The 27,164-nt window shown below is 39.2% G+C and overlaps 1 protein-coding gene across 9 annotated transcripts in view; it reads left to right on the plus strand.

Moving 5' to 3' along the window:
• The first annotated feature begins 2,508 nt into the window (after window positions 1-2,508).
• PER2 (period circadian regulator 2) overlaps window positions 2,509-27,164 on the plus strand; it is a 47,138-nt gene continuing 22,482 nt past the window's right edge. For 2 of the 9 annotated variants that reach the window (XM_071751874.1, XM_071751883.1), the window contains exons 1-8: window positions 2,509-2,635; window positions 10,954-11,010; window positions 12,197-12,250; window positions 14,339-14,499; window positions 21,338-21,813; window positions 22,341-22,409; window positions 25,425-25,579; window positions 26,108-26,229. In XM_071751874.1, coding sequence (XP_071607975.1) covers window positions 21,440-21,813; window positions 22,341-22,409; window positions 25,425-25,579; window positions 26,108-26,229 — 720 coding nt within the window. In that variant the 5' untranslated portion in view covers window positions 2,509-2,635; window positions 10,954-11,010; window positions 12,197-12,250; window positions 14,339-14,499; window positions 21,338-21,439. Of the gene's footprint in view, window positions 2,636-9,043; window positions 9,066-9,816; window positions 9,872-10,953; window positions 11,011-12,196; window positions 12,251-14,332; window positions 14,500-19,961; window positions 20,063-21,337; window positions 21,814-22,340; window positions 22,410-25,424; window positions 25,580-26,107; window positions 26,230-27,164 lie in introns of those variants that run through there. The other 7 variants (XM_071751875.1, XM_071751876.1, XM_071751878.1 and 4 more) reach the window with 7 other exon arrangements.

A 27,164-nucleotide genomic window follows, 5' to 3' on the forward strand; every position in this document is an offset into this window, starting at 1 on the left:
CTACCTCCACAATTGCAGCTTTGAGAAAATTATCACAGTAGAAAAATTAGGAATGAACTTGTACAAGGTGCACAATCACATTTTGAGTAACACCGTTTTCCCTGGGTTTTGGTAAACTAAATAGAAAGATACAAACAGTAAAATCTGGCAGAAATAGAGCTGCCAACCTTTAAAATCCCTTTAAATAAAGGATAAAAGCCCTTTAAAAACCTTTATTCCTTTAAAATAAGTGGAATTCAAGAAAAGCCTCTGGTAGTTAGTAGGATGGAAAAGGTACTGGCTTTTTCTGGTAATGGTGATTACTCTTTGCCTGCTAGAACTGGCATGCTCTGCTACAGTGATGAATGTGTCTCCTGTTCTGTTTGTTCTGGAAACTCATTCAGCTCTAGGGCAGTTTCATAGTTTGTCTCCAGCTTCTAATGCTTGCACTGAGTGGGGGGGAGGGGCTCACAGTTTTACCTTGGGTGAAGTGCCTTAGAGTCTGTAGTAAGAGGTACAGCCCTTAACACACAGTAAGAGACTGGTATTTTTGCAAATGACATGATAAACACCATTCCATAGAAACCAAGAATGTATTTCTACTTGACTCCAACCCAACCAACTCTAACAAACAGAAAAGGCACTTAAATTTTGGATGTGAAGTCCTAACAACTGAATTGACTAAAATACACAGAGAATATTTAATCAGGATTAGTATTTAAATTAGACTCCTCGGAGGAGTGCAAACTAAGAATGGGATCCTGATAAGTTGTCTTGTGCATCACAACAAATCCAGTTGCAGAATCTGGTCCTAATGCTTCCGCTGCCCACCCCCTTCTCTTCAGGAGTTAAATACTCCTCAGTATGTTACTCAAAGGCTGTTTCCGTAAAAGTCATAGCTTAAATATCTATGTACCTAATGGACTTATCCTTAACACCACAGTGAGGCAGGGAAGCAGCATTAACCTCATTTTGCAGATAAACAGTGCGAGCCATGACGGCTCTCCATTGCATTACAACCAATGGAGCAAACACACGTACTCGGGGAGTGTACAAATGCTGTTACACCAGACTGCTGTATTCACACCAAGACTGACAAGAGCTTTGGCATGTCCCCTCTTCCTTCTTCGCATAGACACATATGACTATTAAGGCAAATAAAGTTCAGAATATGGCAAAGTTATTTTCTCTGCTACAAATTGCTCACCACAGCCTTGGAAGACATGGAGACTAGAATAATGCTACTCAACATGATGAACTATTTAAGAATGGGTAATACCACTCAAAACTCAGGTTCTTGCACAACTTAGGATGGTGCAGGGTTTTGCCTGAGCAAAACCCTGTGTGGCTCATGTCACAAAATAGATTTTAGCTTTTTTACTGTTTGCCTAACAAAAGGACAAAAGTTTTTGGTTTTTTGTTTTTGGAATAAACATGAAGAGTTGGTTCATATGGTACTTTGTGTATCAGGAACTCTTTTTCCACCAGGTAATGGGACATACCTTTAATGCCTCAGAAACTCTTTAGTTTAACCGTTTGTGCAGTTACTTAAACTGATGCTAAGTGGACGATGCTGGAGAAAGGTGAAGCTTTACTCTTGCGTGTCCTGCGTTTTGGTTTGTGAACCGACAACTTCTGAGCACTACACGCCTCACTTTTGAAACTTCAGGGCAAGCACCCAGCACGGGTGCCAATACCGGGAAACCCACGCTTCTCCCTTATGTAAGCGAACTGATCCCCCAGCAGGCCATTGGCTTGTATCTCCGAAGGCTCCAGCTCCTGCTTCTACACGGAGAGCAGTGCGTCAGTATCCTCCCACCAGGAACGCCAAACCCCCTGGCTGCACTGGCTTCTCTCTCCCCTCAGCTCGGGGGCCCGCCAGTCCTTAAACGGCGGCACTCAGGCCGCATAAATGACCCTTCCAGAGCCACTTTTCCCCGCCGGCAGGCCGGGAGAGCTTCCCGACCCGCCTGGGACCGCGGTAGGCGGGCAGCCCGGCTGCCCCTCGCCCGCCTTCTGCCGCCGTGCAGGGACAGCGTGAGGCTCTCCGCCATCGCGCTTCTCCCCTCAGAGCAGTTAAGCGCGCGACGCAGCCGTTAGCAGCCGGCGCGCGCGCCCCGCCTCAGCTCTCGAAGGCGCGCGCCCACCGCCAACGGTCCCCCGCGCGCCGAGCCAGCGGGCGAGCGCTGACGTCACGGACGCCTTAAAGGGGGCGGGGCCTCTTCCCTCAGGCGTGATGTAACCTCTGCCCTCCTCGGCCCAGCAGCGGAGGGGCTGTGCGGGCAGAGGCGGCGCGGAGCAGCGCGGAGCAGGGCGCCAGCGGTGAGCGCTCTGGTGACAGCCGGGGAGGGTTGCGTCCGTGGCGAGGGAGCAGACGGGGGAGAGGGGGCGGAAAGGGGGAGGCAAGCTGACGGGGCAAGCTCGGAGGCGATTGTGGCTGTCGGTGGAAACATGGTGCCACACGTGAGGCTTATGTAAAGTGAGCGGCGTCCGGGTCCGCCAATGGGAGAGGCGCCCCGCCCCCGTCCCCCGTTCGCGTCACGCTCCCACGGCCAATGGCGCCGCGGGCTGGGTGGGCTCTGCGGGCTCAGTCACGTTTCTGCCTGTATGAAGTCGGTGCCGGGCTGCGCCGGACTGGGTGGACGTGGTGTGCTCGGTGAGTAGGGCTTTGCCGAGCGCTCTCCCGACGGCCGGCCGGGGCTGGGGGTCGGGTGGGCATCCCGGAGGTGGCAGGAGGGGACAGTGGGCGGCCTGGTGGGGGGCAGGGGGCTGCTCCGGTCGCCGGGCGGAGGTTACGTAACCCCCGCGCGCCGGGGCTCTCCAGTTGCCGGGGAGACGGGATGGGGCCACCGGGGGAGCGGGCAATGCCGCGAGGATCCGGATAGGGACGAGAAGGGGGAACGGGACGACTCTCCTCAAACCAGGGAGGGGGTGGCGGCGGGCGGCTGTGACATACACACACACCCGTTTCAGACCGTAGCGGGGAAAGGGGGTGCTGGCTTCGACCCCTCCTCGGACCGGGCCGCGGGGTGTGGGGCTCTGGGGGTGACTGTGGCGCGGCGCCGCCCATCCCAGACCGGCAGCGGGGCACAGGCACTACCATTTAAACACCATCCCCAGTTTCAGGGTGGTGGGGGTAGCTGGGGGCTTCGAGGGGCGGCTGTGCCACCTCTTCTCCCTGCCTGTGTGAGACCGGCCCGGGGACCGGCGGTACGGCGGTCCCCTCCACATGGAGCGGGGCGGCAGGACCCCGCGTCCGGTCCGACGGGGCGGTGGCGCGGGGCGGCGGTCGGGCCGGTGTGGAGGAGGAGCGCGGCGGGGGGGCTATAGCTTCTCCGCCCTGCGGCCGGGGGGGCCTCTCTGCCGCGAAGGGGCCGGTCCCGAGGGACTGTCGGGGCTGCGGGGCGCGGGCTGCGGGCCCCTGCGTGCGGAAGGTCAGCGCCGGGATTTGGAGGGAGCGAAAATAGAGGGGGCAGCATCTTCGGGGAACACACGTGTCCCGCGGCGGCGAGCGTGGACCCGTACACCGTCTCATAGGGGGACAGAGCTGTGCTGGTGGCTGGCTGGGTGGCTTTTTTGACGTGAAGAGCTGTGTGGCAGTAAGTAACAGAATCTTAGCGCGCTGCTGAGATGCATGAGCTACAGGTAGAGTAGGCAACAGGTGCGGTGGATTTCCTTTTTGTGTTGCCTATAGTTGCAAGGACATGCATAGTTACTTGAGACCCCGTGGCTGTGCTGCTGTTGACATGAGTTGCACGCTATTACATGCATGATTACAAAACCGTTTATGTAAGTATAGTTTCATGCAAATTGATGAGCAGTATGGTAACAGTCGAGCTGACATTTTACAACCAACTTCTTGTGACAGAATTGGTTAGGATCTGGCTTTGCTCTGGTTGCTACAGGAAGTTAAAAATCCCCATACAGGTCAGCGTGAGGTCCCTGGTACTTGGAAACTGAAGCACTCTGAAAGTGTATTCCAGTGAAGCAGTAGCTTGTTTGAGACATGGAGGATTTTGGTGAACTGTGTGGCTTTGGTTTTGGGCTGTGACATGTCTTAGATGTTCTTTTCCAAATGTAAGACCCTGATGTTTACAATCTTATGCTGATTAGCTGTTACTTATGAATTTACTAGTAAAGGGACACAAGTGGAAATTCCATAGTGATTCTAATATGAAGATTGTCTGGTCACGTCAAAAGTAGAGTTAAAAACTAATTTAGTATACTGAGAAACTTTCAAGTTGGCAGTACTGTTTTAATCACAGAATTTGTAGATGATGATTAACATTAGTTAGCACTTGTTAAAACTACTTATCTATCTTATCAAGCTGTTCCTTGCTTATTGTCAAGGTAAAATCTGAATTACTCACAATGATGGCAGTGTAGAGTATCTAAATGAATATTAATGGCTAGTTTTGAAAACATAGTGTTACTGATAAAACTTAAGGATGTCAAGCTGACAGCTAAGACCTCAATAGTGTGCCCCCAGTCCATTAATGGGTCCCATTTTATATTGCATGGTTTAAGGGCATTGAACTTGATGAAACTCAACTTTTCATACCTCCTAGGGTGTCTCAGTGTCTGTATGTGTCCTTCATCTTCTCAGCCTTGGGCATAGTGCTGTTTATGCACTTTACAAAGTGGCTCTTCCATATGAAGTTTGTGAGCAGGGCCTTAGATTTTGATTCATGTTGGGAAAAGTGCCCACGTTGGTGTGCTGTAACATCAAGTGCCTTCTTGCTTATACTTGTGTGTATTTGCAGGCTCTTGGGTTCTTTTTGTTTTGGGGTTTTTTTCCTCTTTCTTAATGAAACTTGCACTGTTTCTGCAAAGTGAGAAAGTTTCACTGGAGAACAGGACCATGTCCTTGCTTCCTCCAAGGCTTGCTGTTAGCCTTGTGATTGGGCACTCTTCTGAGGTGTGGAATCCTTGTTCTGGAGATTGCTCACCTCACTAGTAAGCTATAATAGAAAAGAGAGAGCCTTTGGCTTAGAATAGAAGAATAAAATAGTGTCCTTTGATTTTTGGTGGGGTTTCAGACACTTCAGCTGCTTATTTCAAGGTGGAAGTGAGAATGCTGTAGTTTGCATCAGTGTCCAACACAGTGCAGGGGAAAGAGTGTGTCCTGTGCTGTGGAGCAGTGTAGTTCAGCTTGACCTAATCCAGAAGGTAAAGGCATAGAAACCAGGATTTTTGCTTTTGTGAGCTTTCTTCAGATTCAGCAATTTTTCTGATTTCCTTTATGCTGGGCTTTTTGTTTATTTGTCAGCCGGTGGGACTTGTGGGCTTGCTATGTTTTATTAACACATTAATGCCCACTGTGAAAATCTAAAAAATCTTCATTTTTATGGTTTACTCATACTCCTTCTGGATTTCCACTGTGAGGAATTTGAGTCAGCATATTGTGGCAGTTCTTGGTGTAATACCTTACTTTTTCACTTTTTTTTTCTCTGTCATGAGATTAAAATATATAACTATACACTTTGTTCAAGTAAACTTACTTGAGCCTGTCTTCGGACAATATGGTTTTACAGTAATAGATTTCACCTAATTATGTATTTTATATATAACTATATATATTTTATATATAGTTTTATATATATAACACATATATATATATTACTAATAAGTTTCACCTTTTTGTAGTAATAAATTTCAATTTTTTTTTTTAAGTAAATTGAGATTTTGATCGCGTTTAGCCACAGTATGAGAGCAGAGTGAAATGGGGAAACTGATTAAATGTTCTGGATTTTTCTGCCTCATACCTTCTTATGATCAGGAAGTGTTTTGTTTAGATAGAGATTGATAAACCATTTTGCTTTTTCCTGGATTCCTGCCACACCCTTATTTCTCTAATATCTTTACAATGCCAAAACATTCTTTACTTCCAAAAAACTTTGGTTTTAACTTGATAAAGTATAAGCACATGAGCAAGTTACTGTGGGATGAGGTATATTTGGTGCGGTATAAAAGCCAGTAGATTGCTGCTAACCAGTAGAACAAGTAAATTATCACTAGTCTACATCAGGTGTAGTGTTTTTTATAGGGTTGCTATGGTTGGCCTATGTTAAAGAGGAACGTCATGTTCTTAGGAACGTGTTGTATAACACTTGGCATGAGTGTCCTGTAGACAGTGTATTATACTCATAACGTTACCACATCATAATTACTAGATAATCAGGTGGTTCTGAAAAGGAATTTTTGTGTCCAGTTTTGTTTGGTTGCATGGCCTAGAATTCCTCGGTGAGGATGGTGGATTGGAGAGATTTTTAACTGGGTTGTCTTACTGCATTCAAACTTTTCACATCCAGTTATATGCCTAAGTGAGAAAATGTAACCTGCTTGAATATTTGTTATGTTAACCTAGCGTGTCAAGTCCTGAACAGCAACTTGGTAAATAAATCTCTATATTATTCTTTGTGTTAAAGTTTTATTACTCTGAAGAGCTTTGACTTGCACTGTTGGGTATGGATGAGGCTGGATGCAGGAAATGGTCTTTTAAAGTAATGCCAGTGTTGTTTTGTGTGCTGTGTAAAAGGTGCTGTCTCCTCTCTTTCTGTAACTGCTGCCTTAAACTTAATCACTGCTGTTGTGGATCTCAGGCTGTTAATGTTAAATGTATTGTTGGTAGTAAGGCAGACCTTTTGTTTGGTAGTTCTTGGTTACTAGAGAACAACTCTACTTTCAGACAAGAGGGTTTCTTTGTGAGCTGTTTCCTTTTAGCTACAGGTGACACTTCCTTCTGTAAAGTATGCTAAAAGGACATAGAAAAAGAGAAGGAAGCAGTCAAAAACTCTATGTGGTTTTGTGATCTGTTCCTGGGATTTCTTGTGGCCCCAGGCCACTTTTGTGAAATACAGTATGGTAGAGAGGACCAAAATGAAGGAAGGTTGGTGTGAGTGTCTCTAAAGGCTGTGGAGAGGCTCTGAAGCCACTCATTAGGGCACGTTCTGTTCATGCTGACAGTGAGCCAGCAACCACTCATAGTAGGAAAGCACCCCCACACATGGAAATCCACATGTCTGAGCACACACCTAGTGATTTGGTACTCTGGTAAGTGGCTTAGGAGATGAGCAGGCACGCTCCTGCAGCCTGCTTGTACTCTGTCTTCCAGCACTAGTGGAACATGGGCAGATGCAATGGTTTAACCCTAGCTGGCGGGTGAGCCCTGTACAGCCACTTACTGACTCCTCTCCTGTAGGATGGGGGAGGGAACCAGAAGAGTAAAAGTAAGAAAACTCTTGGTTTGAAATACAGACAGTTTAACAGGTAAAGCAAAAACTGCCCAAGCAAAGCGAGGTATTAGGTGACTGCTTCCCATGGGGACACAGGGTGTTCAGCCATCTCCAGGAAAGCAGGGATCCATCATGTGTAGTAGTTACCTGGAAAGACAAATGCCATCACTCTAAACATCCCTCAGTCCTTCTTCCCCAACTTTATATGCTGAGCATGACATCATATGGTATGGAATATCCCTTTGGTTACTTGGGGCCAGCTGTCCCAACTAGCAGCTCTGCTTCTGGGACAAATCCCAAGCACAGCTTGTACCAGCTACCATGACGAACATTAACTCAATCCCTGTCAAAAGCAGCACAGCAGATCAATCTTCTGTGCTTCTGTTGGGTATTTGTGAGATTATCTTTTAATTGTAGATACAGTCTTTGTGTCTAAATTGCCAGCACTGGAATTGTACCCATCCAGTATAGCCAGTTGGTCCTTTCTCTCTCTTGAAGAGTTCCTGAGAGACAGCAGCAATATAATAAGTTTTATGCAAGTTGCACAGACTGTACTGTAGAGCATGTTTTCCCTGTTTATCCACTTGTGTAAGTGGGGTTATGAGAATTTTGTGTATGTGAAAGTTATTGTAGGGTGAAAAAAACGTTTTGTACAGATGTTTTTAGCTGCTGGTGAGGTGGTGTGTGGCAGTCCTAGAGAAGCAGTCTGATTTCTCTAAATTTTGGTTTTGGTAGTCTGATTTAGATGACTTTGCTTGTAAGAAGACTAATTTTACCTTCCTCAAAATACAGTCATAAAGTATGATTTTCCTTTTATCTTCATTTTACCCTAATAGAAAGCAAAACTTACTGGGGTGCTGATGGGGGTAAAGACACAATATGCTGCTTTCATGCCAAGTGGACTGAATACACAGGAAACATATTTCTTGGGGCAAGAGTATGAGGTTATTCTGGAAATATTGTGAGAAGGCTGCAGAAGTTTGGGACTCTCAATACTGATGTTCATCCTAAAAAGGTGTGACAGTGGGAAATATAGCTCATTTGTATGTCAAAATGTTCAGGAAGGACTTTGGGGGTTTATTTTGCAGCTTTTTTTTTTTACTGTACTTGGTTAAAGATGTTTTTTAAAAGCAGAACCAAAGCTACACTACCTTTCAAACATCCTGTCCTAAACCAAAAACACTTTTCTGGTAAATAACACCTGTGATTTTTCATAATTGAAGCTTAGGGAGGCAAGATGAAATGGTGGTTGAGAATGTCCAGTACTTCTCCTCTTTGTTGCCTTGGCTTCCTATCCCCCTTATTTGTTGTAGCTTCTGAATCTTAGTATTCAGAAGTATGGTTTTTGTACTTGACCCTATTACATGTACTTTTATGTTTCTGCCATTATTTTCTGTAATAGTGCAAAGATCTGAAGTATATAAAGCACTTCTTTGATTTCAATTGCATCCCTACCATGGGTTCCTCTGTATCTTGAGCTCCGATTTCTTGGTCTGAGTACAACTAACTCATAGGACAGGTACATCGTGTTTGTTAGGTTGCTGTGCTTTGTGGAGTGGATTACTGATACAGTGGGGTCTGGATTAGTAATAGAGAATTTGTTTGGCACAGAGTCTTCCAGAATGAACCATTAATTCTGACAGAAGTGTTTTAAGTGGGTACAAACTGCAGCAATGTCTAAAGAGCAGCATTGGAACTCCAATTGTAATACTTCATGGTGAAATTCTGGCACTTTTTAAGGGAGGGGAGCCATAGGCATGCAAATACACTGCTTAAGGGAGACATCATCAAATATTGGAGCTGAAATAGGGTGTTGAAGATGCTTCAGATCTAGTTTCACCTGTAATAAAGGTAAAATACGTGACTGCGTGGTGGGGCATGATATTTTTCCTTCCTTTCTGTGACCACACTAACTCAAATGTATTGTGTTTATTTTGTTCTGAAAGGCAGGGAATGCTTCCTGTTCAAAAAGGACAAGAGTTGACATATGTAAATATTAGACTTCTGACTACTGATCTGCTCAGTAATTTCTACAGTTTCACACAAAAAGGGAATAGTGGTTTTGTTTACAAAGAGGAGGGAATGTCTTCTAAACTTCACATTTAATACAAAGAATTTTAATTTGCCTTTAGGAATGTACTTATGGGAATAGAAGGAAAGATGTCTAGAAATTAGCATTGGGCAAGTAAAGGAGTCTGTGTTTATCCTCTTCCCAAGATGTCTTGGCACAGCCTGCAATGATCTTGTCTGCTAGGGGTCTATGTCAATGTCTACTTGGTTTATTGTTTTGCTCTTTTTTTTTTTTTTTAATGGTAAATACCCAACCTATTGGCAATTAAACTTAGCTCTGGGCCATTCAAGGTAGAGGAATAAACTTGAGAAAGACAATTTCTTTTGGCTCTCGGGGATATCAGTACAGATCCACTGTAGACACTTGAGCACAGCTTAACAGAACAAGGAATAATTACCTGAAAGAGTAAAATAAGCTTTGCTTCTGGTCTGGCAGAAAAGAGAACAATTCCTGCTAGGTGGTAGAGGGGCTCTGACAGCTTTTGGAGGGGTGAGGAGAAGGGGAGGTTACTTTGGTTCTTGGTTTTTTATAGTTACAGGAAAGCAAATGAATCATGAGCTGGCCTGGGTTGGTCAACACAGCACAGGTGAGATTGATCCTCCAGGAGTTCACTTGATTAAGTTCAACACTGTGTTGGTACCCTGTGATTCATAGTAAAGCTGGATTGACTTTGTCCTGTTACCTCAGGCTGACTTTTTGCTATTAGTTACTCCATGGGGAGAATAAGCAGCTTTAAAAACCACAAATCAATCTAAATCTGGAAGGAAATTAAATAATAGTGGTGCCATGAGTCCTTCAGGAATAGAAATGGCTGGTGACAAACTTAGGTCCATTTAGGAATCATCACTTGAGGGTTTTACTTTTTTCTTGTTTATCCCTCTAGGAACTAATTAAGGAAGCTGCTTCTTGAGTTGTTTGGGGATAAGTTTGGGTTTTTTTGGGGGGTGGAGGATATTTTTTTGTTTGTTTGGGGTTTATGGTTTGTTTGTTTGGGCTTTTTTTTTTGTTTGCTTCATTAAAAAACCTAAGTAAAAGCAGCATAAGTTTTAGTAGGCGGGGACAGCTTTTTTTTTTTTAAGAATGTGTACTTGTATTTTGTAGTCTTGATCATGATGTCCATCCTTTTGCTCAGCTGAATTATTTCTGAAGAGTTTTTAATCTGCTAACAGTAATTAAAAACCTGGTTTTCGGTGGCAAAATCTTTTAGGATTGTAATCTGTGGAAGAAGAAACATAAAGTGAATTCCAATATGTGATACCAAATTTTATACATGGTAATACTCATTCACTCATGCTCTTTCATGAGTGAGTGGTTGATTATAAAATCACTGTGGTGATACCAGTATTACGTAAATAGTATTCTGACAGTAAATGAAGATTGCAGAAAGAGTTTGGGAGGGTTTCTTAGGTTTATAAAGGGAACAGAGTTAGGTGAATAGTTATGTTGTGCATTGCACAAAGAACCAGTGTAGAAGTTAAAGTTACAGTAATAGTTAACATTTTATCAGTAAAATTTCCTGTGTTACCTAATTTTGTGTTCGTAGTCTTTATAGATGTTCTTCAGGTGTTGAATAGGTGTTCTGCATGTCTAGACTTGCATTATTAAATTGACTTATGTTTCATAGTTTACCTTGATTATAAGGCTTATTTTATTTTTATTTTTAAATAGGAATATATTTATGACACTTTAAGATTTGGAAAGATCATGATTGCTGCATTCATTAAGGTGAGTGTCTTATGCTGTCCCCAAAGAAGTAATACCAGTTCTTTCTCTGATTTTGTTGTTGGTGCTTCTTGAGATGCTTCATTTGAGTCATAATGTTAGAATGCTGAGAAATAAGAAGATATTCAGGGCATTACATTTTTTAAGACCTGTTGTACAAATCTTGAAGCACAGGAAATGATTCCTTGAAAATGGTGTGGGTTCTCAAAATCTCTAGGAAGCTGAAATGTGGTGTAGCGTCCAGTATCAAGTGCTACATCTGCATTGTTTGCTGTGCAGAAGTTATTAATAAACTTCCTGGGTGTCCTGGTTTGGGCCAGGATAAAGGTGATTTTTCTGTCTTGTACTTGCTTTTTGCTAAGTCTCTTGTAGGTAGTTGCACTTGCTGAAATTAACAGCAAGTTTCTCAAACAGAGTATTCCATCCCATATACGTCATCCTCAGTATAATTTGTGTTATACCTTGACACTGGGTTTCGTTTTTATTTTTGAAATTTTAATGGTGAGGAAAATTCTAGGGTCCAGGAGACAAAGTAAGTAGTTAGTATTACTCAGATAATCAAAATGAGAGCTCAGGAGGAGAAAGGAAAAACATTATGCTTCTAAGCTTTGATTTAGAAAGCAGGTCATAGCTTTCAATAGTATTTTTTGGTGCTCTCCTTTCTCACAGGCTGATCCTATTCTAATCTCTGTTTGAGAAGTTGAACACTTGGCATCAGAGGTACTGACTTACGCACATTTGTGTTTGTGTGAGAAGCTGATGACAAAAAAAGCTTATTACAGCACAGGTGGGATGTGTAGTGGTTTAAGAAAGCAAAATTGATGGTCAGAATTATGGAAACATTTTGAAAGTAGAGTTGATGTCTAGAGGAGTAAAAATAGGAAATGGCTGAGAGTTGAAAAGAGAATGGTGGAGGCATGTTATAAGGGGAAAAAAAATTAACCCAAGTGGTTCTGTTATACATAATCTGATGATGGGACACTATTGGCTCAAGGCAGGAAAGACAAGAAGAGCAGTTCTGGACAGTACTGTAATATTCCAATACAGTTAAAGTTGTAATGGAGATATTGAGGATTAATGCTATACTATCTGATTAGTCTAAATGATTGAAAAAAACCCTAGTTTTTCTGTGGCTACCAAGTGTGAATAGGTTCTTAAAGCTTACAGTGTTCTCTTTTCAATACTGCAGGTGTGACTTCAGTTCTCTGCAGAAAGTGATCTTAGTTGGGATCCTGTAATACAGGTGTGTTCTTTAAAGCAGGTTGATTTTTTTTTTTTTGTTTTTTTTTTTTTTGTTTTAATTTTTTTATATTTGAAATCTTCTATGCTTAGAGTAGGTGAATCTCGCTATGGAGGGGAATGTTGTCTTGAGTTCTATGTACTTTCTCTACTGATCAACTTAAACTTCCTCCTGTGGAAAAGACCACCTTGACGTGCCATATGTGCATGAGCTCTTTTAGTTCTATGGAATTTGGGCATACTTAGTCATTTGTACATTTCCTCTGGCAAATAACAGTAGACTAGACTGCCATTAATTCTACTGAAACTGATAAAATGCCTGATTTGGATGACCTGTATTTGGTTTCCGACATAAATCCTTTTGGCTTAGATTTGTTATAGCTTTCAGTTAAATTGTAGAAAGGCTAATGAGAATTTTTAGAAGTTTACAAGGACTGCTTTTTTTAACGTCTCCCTAAGTGCATTAAGTAGATGAAGTCAATATTGCTGCTACTGCAGTTGTTCTCTTCAAACTTAGACTTTGTTTAACCTTTTTAATTTGTTTATCTATAAAAATGTCAGGATGGAAGTCATCAAACTAGTGAAGTCCTATGTCACTTCATAAATAGCTAGGAAATACCTTGTGGTTAATTTCTTGTAGATCATGATTAATACAGATATAAATTTAACTCCATTAAGGAAATAGAGATTAGAGGGAGATGAGTTCATGTTCTTTAAAGGAGAATTTAACTAGTGCTGAAAGTCATTCCACATTTTCAGCACTCGAGGTAAAAATTGCAAAATATGCAAGTAGTTCCAGATAAGGTAATATCTAATACTTCTCAAGGACAGAGTTCATAATTCAAAACCCATTTTAACAATTTATCATAAAGACAGAAGTACGGCATCTAAAGATCCAATTTGTATCATAAACTGAGACTTGTGGAACTTGTATTGGCATTGCAGCATTATACAGAATGGAATGTTGTGAATAAATTCTTCCTTAAGTCTGGCCAACACAAATGTACTTTTAACAGTTGGTAGACATGCAGCATGTTAAATTAAGGCATGTTAACATGGGCTGTCTTCCAGAATGGTTAGCTTGGGATCCGAGCACTGTTCCAAATTTTTGCTCCAAACATTCGTTCTACATATCCAAATGAAACACTAAAAGTGATGTAATTGTTGCCACAGAAATGTTTATTTTCTGAAATTCTGATTACTATTTTATTTTTTTTTTTTAATTCTAGTATTTCTTTGTGTTACATGGCAGTGGCATGTACCAAGAGACATAGTTTCCTAGATTTATTAAGAGTTGTCAGATTTTCTTTTTCCTGCTGAAATTCCCAGTGTTTTTCTTAGGAAGAATAATAGCGTGGATGGACTCTGTTAGTAGAGACTTCTGAACGTAAGGACAAACTTCTTAAGTTTTATTTTATTTTTAATTGTGAGGTTGTATAGGTTGCCCAGAGTGGCTGTGTAACCTTCATCCTTGGAGATAGTAAAGAGGCATTTGGAGATGTTTCTGGGTCTACAGCCTGCTTTAGGTGACCCTACCTGAACAGGAGGCTGGGCAGGATGACTTCTGGAGGTCCTTTTTGATCTCTGCTATTCTGTGTTAGTAAACTGCAGTTTTGTAGCTTGCTCTTTAAAGCTCATACCAAGCCTACAGTTATGTAAATGAGTCTAGATCAGGTGTTAAAATGGTATCTAGCCCAATTTCCTTAGTTTTTTAAGCTCCTATGTAGTGTATCAGGCATTTTACTCTACTATCTATAGGAGCTGTTGGCCCTTTATTTTTAGTGGCTCTGTCAGCCCGTGCAGAATATGTACACATACTATGCATATACGTATTACAAAACCGTGCCAGTAGTGAATTGAAAGGGTTATTTTATCTAGGGTAGAAGTTTCTGTAAGCTCTGTAAGACTTTACATTAGACCAAATGTATTTAAAATGCAATTTCGTGTCTTGATTCCTGTACTGGGTGACTGTTTCATAGTTAACCAACATTTATCTGCATAGGCATGGCATAGCTGTGAACATCTGTGGTATCTGTTTGAAGAGGACACTGTTGGGGGGCCCAGGTATTTCTTTTATATTTTATAGTTGTAGAGGTGTCCGGACTCTGTAATGGTCAAAGAATTCCCGTAGAAGAGGATGAGACAAGAATTAAAGGCATGTGGGAGACTTTGGACCTAGGCACTTCATGCTTTTGATGCTAGCTGGAAGGGAGCTTGATAAACACTTTAACCAACTTTTCATAGAAAAAACAGGTAAGAAACATACATAATTGTTATGATTATGTTAGTAGAAAGATGATTTCCCACCCCACCTGGAAGTAATGCAGAAAATACATTGTTCTGTGTTTGGTTTATCCTAACACTGTGATTTCAGTCATATATATATATAATAATTCAGCGTTATTTTGTGGGTGTAAACTGGAAGCTACCTTATTTGAAGCTAGAATGTTTTAGCTAAAAATGATACATATTCTTAAATTCAGGTTTTGAGTTTCTTTACTGAGGAAACTCTGGTTGGAGGCATCCTTGCTATGGATTCAGGGGACCTGGCCTGGTGCTTGTGCTGACCTCTTCTTCTATAGGTGCTACTATAAATTCAGGGTGGCTCTTGGGTTGTTCTGGGCCAAGGCTGCATCTTGATCTGTTCCTCTATTGTAAAGTGGTAGCTGCAAGCAGTGGTTAATTAGGATCACCTTCATAAATATACTATTAACTTTTATTTAAATATCACCCCTGTGTTCTAGATTCTCTTGAACTGAAAGGTGAATCCTTATCAACAAATCACAAATTGTGTTACTGTGAAATTCACATTTTTATGGAAACACTTGTGATCTTATAGATATCGTTGATAATTTTCTTGCCATATTGTCCTTTCTTAAGACAAAGAGCATAACTTATTTATCATGGTTTGCAGTAGGATGGGGAATCTTAAAATATAAATTTCTTTTGTTTGTTCGAAAAGTCTTGCAGGAAATTGTTAAGCATCTTTTGTTACTTTGTTTTATAGCGAAGTCAGAGAATACTGTCATCTTTTTCTCTCCCTGCCCCTTGCTACAAAGTGTCCTAGTGAAGATACTCTTATTTGTATCAGTCAGTTGCAACAAAAAATGAAGCTCTCAATGTTATTGCTGGTGAAGTTGTACAGATAGACAAGTCACTTCTTGGATTATTGCTTGTTTTTCAAAATTTTTTCCTAATGTTTTGCTACTTCCAAGCATTTAATTATTGTCTAATTACACACAGAGAATGCATTCATTGTAGGTGTTAATTTTCAATTTTCTCTCAAATTTCATGATATGATTAAATGCCTGCCAGTTACTTGTCATACAAATGAGAACTTTTTCCATTTTGCAAAACAATCATCCAGAAGACATGTGGAAACTCTTCTTGTGGTTAAGATCTTCACTAAAACTGAATCCTAACCATTAGGAATGTCTTTGCCCAAAGCATGCCCAAACGTTCACATGTCTAACATGTAATCATGAAGGGTGGTGTATCTCTTGCTTCATTTGTTCATTGGTAGTTTCATATTGGTAGCAAGTGTGGACTCATCTTCAGATACTCTCCTCATATTCAGTTCTTGAATTTGGACTCTGGGTTTTTAATTTTTGTTCTTTAAATGCCAGTACTAGATATGGTAACTTCTGTGTGAAAATAAATCTGGAAAAAACTGTTCTCTGAATGTAGCTAGATCTCTGAAACAAGGTTTTTGAGTTTAAATGTTATAGCTTCAAAATAAATTTGCCTCCTTGGTGTTCTACAGTCCTCCTTAAGGGGGAATTTCAGAAGCATAACACTGTTATTTGTGCATGTTTGTCTCTTCTCCCAAGCAACATGAAATAAGATAAAAGGAAATGGCCTCAAATTGTGCCATGGGAGGTTTAGATTGGATATTGTGAAAAAATTGTTCACCAAAAGGATTGTCAGGCACGGCAACAGGCTGCCCAGGGAAGTGGTTGTGTCACCATTCCTGGAGCTATGTAGATGTAGTTCTCAAGGAGAGGGTTTAGTGGTGGCCTTAGCAGTACCAGGTAAACAGTTGGACTTGATGTCATGTTAAAGGTCTTTTCCAAAAGTTATTTTATGGTTATTTATTTGAACATTTGTCTGTACATACTTCGGAATGTTTTCCTGGGATGCTGAAGTTCCATTGTCTTACTGCAGGATAGAGGAGCTTCTGTAGCAAATAATTAACCAGAAGACATTTTCTGCACATCTAACTTGGTGTATTAATGCCAATATTTATCCGTAGTAGTCAATGGAAGTATGTTGCCTTTTACATGGGCTGCATCAAGATCTTAGAGTTCTAATCTTTGCCTGAGTGACTTAAGGACGTTTTTTCTTTCTAGAAGAGTAGAACATTTTTGTGAACCAGTTGCCTTAAAATCAAGCTTAAGTGGTGCCAATTCAAGATTTTAAAAGTTTTTATTTAGAGTCAACATAGGCAAACTGCCTTAAAAGTTTACAAAAGTGTAGCAGGAAATATCAAAAAATAGAGATTCTATTGCCACATGGCTGTCTGCTCTTGCTTAATGAACTTGGTATGAGGTGCAGTTACCATCCTTCAACTGTGGTAACAGGAGACAATCTCAGACTGGCAAAGTGTGCAGACTATTACCTTTTCATTCTTATTCAGTTATTGATTGGAAATTTATTCAAGCATGTAAGTGGAATGAATATGTGCAATTTATTATGGACTTTTGCCTGAGATTAGTTTTAATGTTAATTAATCTCTGGGATGACTGACCCTCTGTGCTCCTGAAGTGTTTGTGCAGTGCTTGCACATGAATGCAGATGTTCCACTTAATGTTGTCTTCTTTTTGAGAGGAAAGTCTAGCCAGACGCATCAGATGCATCTGATCTAAAATTATAGGCACAGAGGATGGTGTAGGGTAATTGCCAGTCTGTTCTTTTTTTCAGTTATTCTCATGTCTTTGTAGAAAATACATCCAAACGTGGCATAAAGGAAAATTGCTACTTCTGTGTGTCTTGGCTTTTTTGTATATTATACAAGCTCTTGTTATAGAAACATTCCTCTTCCATTTGTCCCCTAAGTTGTTGGAAGTCTATCATAGTCTTTTTCTTGCTCCTTTCTATTTATTCTTCCTGGATTCTTTACTCTGGTATCTGCCTTTTGGCAATAAGACTTTTTTGAGATTTTGAAACAACAGAAATTTTATTTAAGGCTGACTTTCAGTGACATTCAACACCATTCTACATCAGAGTTGAGCCAATTCTTGTCAAAAGATACCTTTATAAAGATCAGGCTTCTGTCTTCTCCATTAGTGGGATACTCATTTTTGTTTCTGACACCATTGTCCTTGGGCTCCAAATCGTTACCACTGTAATGTAGTTAGATAGGAACAGCAGAAATACTTACTGTGGACAAAGCTGCAGAAGTTCTGGCATGTTGCTAGAGACAGAAGTAACACGATTTAAATGTTTCCTGACACAAGTTTGTGCCAGGTATCAGGAGGAATAAAATTCACATGCTATCTCCTATGGACTAGTAGCTCTTTCCTTTCTGTTGATGATTTTTGTAGTTTGAATGCATTGCTTAAAATAAGAATATTTTTTAAAATCTTACCTGTAGTTGAATTACTGTTGATTTATTCAAGGAGGCACAGGAAATTCTGCAGAAGTGATTGGAGAGCTTATATATATATTTGGAGTGATTCGAGAGCTTATATATATATTTGGAGTGATTCTTTCCCACCAAAGGAAGTACTATTGAAGTTTCTTCCAAATACCTGGCAGAAGCTGGCCTGAGTGTCAGAAAAGATGGGAGGGGATGAGACAACAGATAATATTTGGAGGTGGAAAAAAAAAACTCATCAGTGGTTTAACAGCTCAGAATTTCAGACTTTCAGACTTAACGTGCTAAGTATGGCACAATTTCATTGACTTTTAACCTTCCAAAGATTACAGAAAAGACATTGGGGAAATAATTTTCCAAGGAAAGTTGTTCCAAATAAAATTTGCGTACAACTCTTGAGGCTGAAAATGCTGTGGTACGGGTGATACCATTTGGCTCCAGAAATGGAGAGAAGCTTTTTGTGCTTGAAGGCTTAAGTACAAAATGTTTGCATTCAGAGTAGGAAAGTTGTGGTGGAATCATTGCCCTTCCCATAAATAACACAATTATTCTCATACATGTATTACTGCTTGTTTTAAAAATAATTATGGGCTAATTATTTTTAGAGGATTTAGGGTGATAGGACGCGTTTGTCTTCTAGCAGTTCATGTTTATGAACCTATTGATAGTGATTTAAGTAGTTTTCAGTAAGTAATTTAAGCAGCCCAAAGCTATCTTTTTTTTTATATACATACTTTTTTTTCCTACCTCTAAAGAAATAGTGTAGTTTATTGGCAGATAACGTCATTTTGGTTATGGCAGTGTGTTTCTGAAGCTTTTTCTCAGTATCATTCAGTCAGAAAAATAGAAGGTGATCCCACTCTAGACAGAGAATATAGTATGAGTAATGTTTAAGCTCACTTTAAGATCCTGCATGTCAAATTTCCTGAAAATGGGATGCTGTGGCTTTTTTTTTTTTTTCCAGAGGCTTAATTTTAATCATGATGAGCTTCATCTGTATAGCTTTGATGTGCATAAAGCATTTGCTAGAAGGGGACAAAATGCTGTAGATGATCTCTAAGGTTACTTTTAGTCTTCACAGGGAAGGTAAAAAGTCCTCCCATTACTAGCTGAGTAGCTTGCTGTATTTTGGAGTACCTTTACTTGCTGAATCCTCTAGAACTTCACAGTCTGTGTTCTCTGTCAAATAATAGTACAGCTGACACATTGGAAGTGGCTTCTTGAGAGTGGGTTCACTTACTTAACCAGAGAGATGCTCTTATTTCTGTGATACTTGAAGTAGTGCTAAGAGCATTTCCTGGGTGAGGATAGATGAGCACATGTATAAAAAACACTCTGTACTTCTATAGTAACAGGAGGTTTGTCTCATGCTGTTCAAATGGGTATTCCCAGTGCTGCTGTCTATACTCACTCTCTTTGAGTTCTTTGTTTTCAGGCACTCAGCCCAAATGAGTGCCCAGCCCTGCATTGTTAAGCACTGGCTGGGGTAGACATTCATTAAAATGTCTTACCTTAGTAAGGCAAGTTCAAGTGGGAGCTCTATCTACCAGAGAGATTAAATCAGAGATGAACTGTCTGATGTAGTTAAACATTGTGTGCCATTGTGAAAAAACAGGAGTTTCATCTAAGAGAAAATGTTCATTTATTGCATGTTCCAGTTATGTAGATTTTAAGACAAAAGTTTCTATTTAGTCTAGAAAACACTAATAGAGTCATTAAAGTGTGATTTACTGCCTGTATACTACTGTTCAATGAAATGACATAACAGGGTATCTAGGCTGGATTAGAGCACCTGAATTGAATACATGCAGAAGTAAAATGTCAGTCTATTTTACTCTACCCAAGGGGGCTTTTGTATCATTATCTGTAATGAAGTACTAGTGAATAATCGTGTAAAACAATCAAACAAATATATATATTATAATATATATATTATATAATATATATAATTATATAATATTATATAATATATATAATATATATATATATATATAATATTATATATATATTAATATATATTATATATATAATATATATATATTATTCATTTATACTTCTATACCATTACTGATAGCTTAAATGAATGTCCTTAAACTACACTTCTTTCACAGGGAAGCAGGTATCTTGTGTATTACTTTGGCCAAACAAGGAGAAAGTAGTATTTTCTTCTGAAATACTCAAAGTAAATGTAAAATGTCTGGAAAAACAGAAATTAGGAGGGTAAGAAAATAGTTGAAATTTTTTTGTTTGGTGTGGTTTGTTTTTGGTGTTTTTTGCATTTTGTTTTTTTTTAGGGTGGTGGTTTTTTTTTGGTTTTTTTTTTTTTTTTTTTTGAGGGAGAGGAGAGTTAAATCATATTACATTTTAAATAAATGTTAAGTTATAGAATTTCTAAAAATAAATGTGTTTAAAAGGAGGCTGCTGCTGTTGATAATAGCAAAACTTAGCTGCAGATTTTTTCATGGGCTTTTTTATTCCAGAGGTTTATTAGTCAACAGCTGTTATCTTGCCCAGAGGTGGAAGGACCCCTTTTTTCTGCTGATGAATTACATTGTTTGGAGAATCTTAGTTCATTAGTATTGTTGAATCTTAGTTCAACAAGTATTGTTGTCTCTGTGGGTTGCTTAAATAGACAAGGAAATGAGTCAGATGAAATATCTTTATTGATAAAGCTGAACTGCTCAATATTACTTCTCCTTCAATAGCTTTTCAATATTAGTGTGTTCTTAATTCGTTATACACTGATTGTTGAGCTTGGTGCGTTAGAATTGGATTTAAGAGCAGGGATTTTTTTTTTTTGTTCTACATTTACATTTCTAAACAATGCAGAAATCCCGCTCCCTCCTGATTTAGAGGTAATCAGTATATAAAATTTTGCTCAGGCTTATTTATGTCTTGTTTCTCAGAATTTTCATGGTTGATACCTGCATGGGTTTGTGTACTTGGTTTCCCTGTTACCACTGTATGCCTGTGTGGCACTTATACAAAGAAAGAAATTAAGTATTAGTCAAAATGCAGAACTTATCTTAAGGCAAAACCAAAAAAACCCAACCAAGCACCAAACAAAAAACAGCCAATAAAAAAGCCCAAACTACCTCCAAACCAAGTAAGGAATCCTCTGATGGAGTCTTCGTGGTTTACAAGGGAAACTGGAAGCCAAGGGAATGGTTCACTGAAAATAATAATAGCTACTGTTCAAATCCAGGCAGTAAAATTGTCAAGTATTAAGTAGGAGAATAGAAAATGTGAATATTTATAATTTTAAGGAGTTTTTTATGTTTCTTCTGCATCCTCTTTTTTGGGGGTTTTACTAAAAAATAAATACTTTTTTCCACATTAAAACATGGTTATGTTTGCCTTTGTTTGATTTGTCACTGTTAAAATGCTGAGTATATTAACTATGAGTATCACTTCTCACTTCAGTCAGTGAGAATTCCAGTTTGTCAGCAGACATACAAGAAGATAATTTTTTTTTTTCTTTCCTTTCCTCCTCAGATTTTTGGGTCTGTACTTTCAAACAGAATTTATCCCAAGAGAAAATTCTGAATATGGCTTGAATTTGCTGTTGATCTTGGCAGTGTTTCTAATGACTGTCCCATGGACTCTATCAAGTTCAGAGGGTTCTATGCTAACACTGAAGAGCAGAACTCTGAGCAGCCACCTGGTATCAGTGAAAACATTTCTTCATCATTCTCTTTAAAAGAGCAACAGAAAATGAGTGATTATTCTGGACTTGAAAATAACCATAGCCAGATGATTGCTGAAGATTCAGCAGTTCAGACAAAGCCTGAGCACTCTCATGAAGTCCTTCAAGAAGATATTGAAATGAGCAGTGGATCCAGTGGAAATGACTTCAGTGGAAACGAAACAAATGAAAACTACTCAAGTGGGCATGATTCTCATGGCCATGAATCTGATGAAAATGGGAAAGATTCAGCAATGCTTATGGAATCTTCAGACTGTCATAAAAGGTAGTAGCTAATACTGATTACATTTCACTTTATTGTCACTGAGGGCTTTGTCAGTTTCAAGGTAATTTCTGAATAATAACTGTTTTTATGAAGTTCAGATTGCGGGTTCTTTTCCACTAGTTAATTTGTACTCTCATATGATGTAAATTGTGTAATATAATGTAAAGAGAATATTCAGTAGAGCTCCATGGGGAAGAGCTTAATTCAATTCTTTCTTCTCATAATTGCATATTTAATTGGCCTTATTTGTTTATTTTCTCATTAACAAATTTCTGTAATTGTCCATCAAAAAGTATTGGGCTGTTTTTATGCAACTGTGGTATTTTCATCTTCTAAGTAATAGCTTATTGTACAGAGCATAGCTATGGTAATAAAAACCTTAGACAAACGTGTAATAGCTATATACCAGGTATAAGGTTTTAAAGTTGCTTTTTGTTTGGTTGTTTTTTCCCTAAATTCCCAGTCATTAATAAGAAAATATAAACCTCTTTCTAATATAAACCTCTTTTTATCTTTCCTTATTCCAGTTCAAGCTCAAATGCATTTAGTCTGATAATTGCAAACTCTGAACACAATCAGTCTAGCAGTGGATGCAGGTAAATCAATGTGCATATATTTTCAGTAATTTGCATATTTATGTGATGCTAAATGCTGAAAACTAGTGTTGTGTTCTGGTTTTCTTTTTTGTTTTGGTTAAACCTGGAGTAGTACACAAGAAATCCTATCTTTGATTCTCTTCCTGTCCATAATCAGTAGCATGTCCTATTAACACCTGGCTGAATTAGAGCTTTCTGTTGCTGTTCCATGCAAGTTGTGTGATAGCCTACAATCTTACTTTGAGTTGGTTCCCAAAACTCTGTAATTTTATTTTTGTTGTTCACTTGGACTGTTTCTTCAGGTCTAGTGGGTTTTTTCAGGTTATTTTAATTTCCTGCTCTTCAGAATTTAGTCTGAAGCCCTTGCCTCACAACAACCTAGTAGTATTTTAGCATGAGAATTCACCTATTGAGATGGATGTGTTCTGATGTCCAGCAGCCATATCACCTGCCTCTCCTGTGTTCCATTCATCAGGATTCAAGCCTCCAGTCTGTAAGGATAAACCAACATCAGCTGCAGGAACCCCTCCATATGAACTCTGTTTCTGACCCTGATAGTCTTGGGAAATGTAGTGACATTGCAGGCTCAAATCTGGACACTTCAGAGAGCACTAGCATACTTGTTAAGCTTTTTAACATCAGTTTCTCATCAGGAGATCAAAACCTGATCCTGAGTAGAATGAGGATATCTAGATATAGTGTACTGATGTTAAGACCTCTGCCCACAAGTATTTCCACCTGGTGCAGTTACTAAAGAAGAGGTAAATTAAAATTACCCCTTTGCACCATTTGGAGCTTGATGAACTTGCTGTCCCTGTCTGCCTTGCAGGTACCTGGAGATCTTTTTCTGTGCTGTATTTTCAAGTGAAAATTACATTCTGGAGTTCATGCTTATTAGTATCAAAGATAGAGTAAAGCAAAGGCATTTCTTTATCTTCCTTGACTGTTGATTCTGTTTTCTTCACTGCAAGATTTTGGGGGGTGTTACTTATTACAGTTTTCCTGACAGTCCTTTAAATTAAATTTCATTAGTAGCTCTCTGCACAGAAATAAATAGGAATGCAGATGGTACAGTGTTTTCCCCAGCTGTCAGGTGTAGTGCTAGAGGGTTAGAGATCAAAATCTGCTCATTTTCTGCAAACAGGAGACTGAGGATCTCTAGAGAAAAATCTTTAAAGAGAAGAGTCAAGTAGGCTGATAAGCTATATGTTTATCTTTTATTTGAAGAGTATGGGCCTTTGGACTCAATTTTGGCACCAACCACATATTTAGTTTAGTATCTGTGTAGGTATCTTTCCAGCTCACTGTCTGCATAAAGCAAAATTGAATGCTCCTATCTTACTAGAATTTGTTCTGTCCTCTGCAAGTCAAGCCTTCCCTGTGGTTGGCTACTGTGCCTGATGGTACTAATCTTTGGAACAACATTTTTGAGCTGTTTAACTGATTTTCCATGGAGCCCCATCTTCTGTATTTGCTGCTCTAGGCTACTATGGAAAGATTTCTTCTCTTGCAAAATAGTCTTGACTGTTCTCATGAAACGTTCTCAGAGTTCAAAACCAGCAGTATGCTCAATTGTTTCATAATCTTTTTCCCCCCCTCTTCCTCCCTATTGCCAGCATAGATGTTTTGTCTGCTAACAAGGGCTTTTTTGATTGCATCAGTCCAAACTGTCAAGCCACATTGTAGATGTGATTTTAATGTACAGCATGAACATAATGGTTCCTAAGGGAGTAGTATGCTCTTTTGTCTTATCCCTTGCCATTATTTCTCAGAACAAAATGACCACTGATGCTGTGTTTCTCAATAGTACGTGATGCAGTAAGCAAGAACAATGTGTATTGTCTAGTATAAGCCAGTTTTAGCACTTTCCAAGCCTACTAGGTGAAATACACCAAACACTTGTTAGATGACTGATCTACCTGAAGAACTTTTCAAACTTCCCAGGAAAGTGTTCAGAAATCCTCTTGAAAATTACTTGGAAGCTGAAGACACTTCATTGAGCAGTTCAAACAGGGCAGTGCTGTAGCCAGCCCCATTGTTTCTACAGAGCTTCTTAGGGTAACTATATTTGAGACTCCCAGCCACGACAAATCAGGTGGTAAGAGAAGACCTTCCTTTTGATGTGAAAGAGTTTATTTTCAGGAAGGTTTTAAAAAAAGTTTTAGAATATTTTTGATTGCTGTGACTAATTAGCTTTTAAAATGTATTCCAGTGAGAGATGGTGATTTCTTTTTAACTGTTTCATACCCACCTGACACCCAACTTTGTCATCTTCCCCCTCCCTTCTCTTCCATCCTTTGCTCTTCCTTTTTGATTTTGTCAGCATTTTGTAATACTGGGGAGACATAACAGGAACTGCAAAGGAAGGTGATAATGTTTGTAACATTGGCACTGATAATCTCTGTAGTTCACCCTTCTGCAGTGAGACAGCAGTTCTGAACATGCACCTGAGAAATGTGAATGAAATTTCTGTCTCCAGCCTCCTCTGATTCTTTACTTTACATATTCAGTCAAGTTTCTTTATCTTATGTATTGCCATGCTTAATGGGGATACTTTTTTCCAAGGATTTCTCCATTTGTTATGTTAACTTGATGCTCTCCTACTGCCATTCCCTTTTCAGGGACCTCTCTTATGAGAACCTGCTCCAACAGGAGGTGAAGAGTTGAATGGACCTCCTGCTTCTCTCCTTTGAAGTCCATGAACATTTCTATGAGTTTGAATTTGAAAGGAACTAAGGAAAATACCACTAAAAAGGGAGGAGGGAGACTGGCAAAAAAAAAAAAAAATCTTTTGTGCTTGGGTATAAGTACTGTTGCACATAAAAAGTACATTTTACAATAAGACTTAAGGTGGTGGTAAAACTTTTAATTTTAAATTATTATAGCTAATTATAGATTTGTTGTATGTTCCTAATGTTGATACTAAGTACTAGAAAAGTTGTATTTGAGCTTCTATGAGGATGTGTTACCTCAAGCGTGAACCTGACATTTTATTTTTTGTTTTTAATCTTACAGTAGTGAACAGTCTACTAAAGCCAAAACACAAAAGGAATTGCTAAAAACATTACAAGAACTGAAAGCTCACCTCCCTTCTGAAAAGAGAATTAAAGGCAAATCTAGTGTCTTAACAACATTGAAATACGCCCTTAGAAGCATTAAACAAGTGAAAGGTAACCTGAGTATGATACTACCTAGATAATGCCAACCTGGATAAAATTAAAATTCTAAATAGGAATTTTTAGTTGTGGCTCTCTGTGTAAAGCTAAGTTTATTATGTTTGAAAACCTCTCTAAACAGATGTTTTCATGGTGTTATATGTTGGCTCTGTTAACTTGTGCTCCTTTGGGAGCTAAAATAGCTCTTCTAGATGTTTGATATTTTACTAGGTTTTGTGGGGTCTGGAGTTTTTTTAGTTAGAAAATTTAGTTTAAAACAGTTTTCAATTTCATACAATTTCAAACAGGCTAAAATAATATGATCATGAATATTTGGGTGTATTAAGACGAGCAAATTTATCTGGGTTACTGATGAGGAAGCCCCATTGAGAAAAAACTAATTTGGAGAAGTACCTAGATTTTCCACCTGCCTGTTCTGTGCTTATGCCAAAAAAATATTTCAGCTGTTTTCTGCTTCCAGGCTGAATGTTCATCAATGAGATTTGAAATTCTGAATATAAATTGTTTAATGTTCCCATACAGCTAATGAGGAGTACTATCAGTTGTTGATGATTAATGAATCCCAGCCTGCTGGACTCAATGTGTCATCTTACACAGTGGAAGAAGTTGAGACTATAACCTCAGAATACATCATGAAAAATGCAGTGAGTATGGTGATCCAAGTCTACAGTGTGTATTGAAAATGTTTTCTAGAACTTGAATTTTTAGGCATGCCTCCCTTTTTTACCAGGTAAGAGTTGGTAGCTAGGCCAGTCATCTACAGAGTCTGGCTTTTGCCTTCGAGGAGATGTTTAGTAGAAACTTCAAGCCTTCCTAGTTTTCCCCATTCTAAGTGTTTATGCATATATTATGGAGTCTTAAAAAAAAAATTGCATATAAATTTATTAGGCTACCTTCCACTATTTATTTTTTTCCTGAAGCTTCTTCCTGAATCTGTAATTTTCTGAATTTAATAAAATTATGGTACAATGGGGGTTGTGTTCTCTAGCTTGAAGTGTGTGGGTTTTATTTTATTTATGAAAAGGTTGCCCAGAAGGTGAAATAAATACTAAGTCTGGAGTACAACAGAGAACTTGAGCCAAATAACATGAACAGTTTTCAATTGATTTGAAGGACCTGGGTTTGTGAATCCAGTGTTCTGACAACAGCTCTTAAGTTGGTGTGTAGTGTTAAGTGGATAGAGCACTAATGGCTATGATACAGGAAGCTTCTCTGTGACAAGAAGAAAAATGGTGCAAAGCTAAAATTTGTCTGTGTGGCTGTGTAGGACTTTTTTTCTAGGTGTCCACTCATTTTGTCAAGCGGTTTATAGCACTTCTTTCATTTTGCAGTGGGTGGACAGAACATAAACAGCCTTTTACAAAATAGCTGAGTTTTATAAACACAAAATGTGCTGTAAGAAGCACAAGTAAATGTGCAGTTTTATTGCTGGAAGCTCTTAAATTTTTAAATTGTAAATTAATTCTGCATCATAAATCTTTTTAGCAGTTTGACTTTATTGCTCCCTAAGAAGTGATTTTAAACTATTTCCTTAAGTTTTACTTTGAACTTATCACTGCTTTGTATCTGAAGTATTTTT

Source organism: Heliangelus exortis, chromosome 9 (assembly GCF_036169615.1).
Source record: "Heliangelus exortis chromosome 9, bHelExo1.hap1, whole genome shotgun sequence".
Lineage (NCBI taxonomy): Eukaryota > Metazoa > Chordata > Aves > Apodiformes > Trochilidae > Heliangelus > Heliangelus exortis.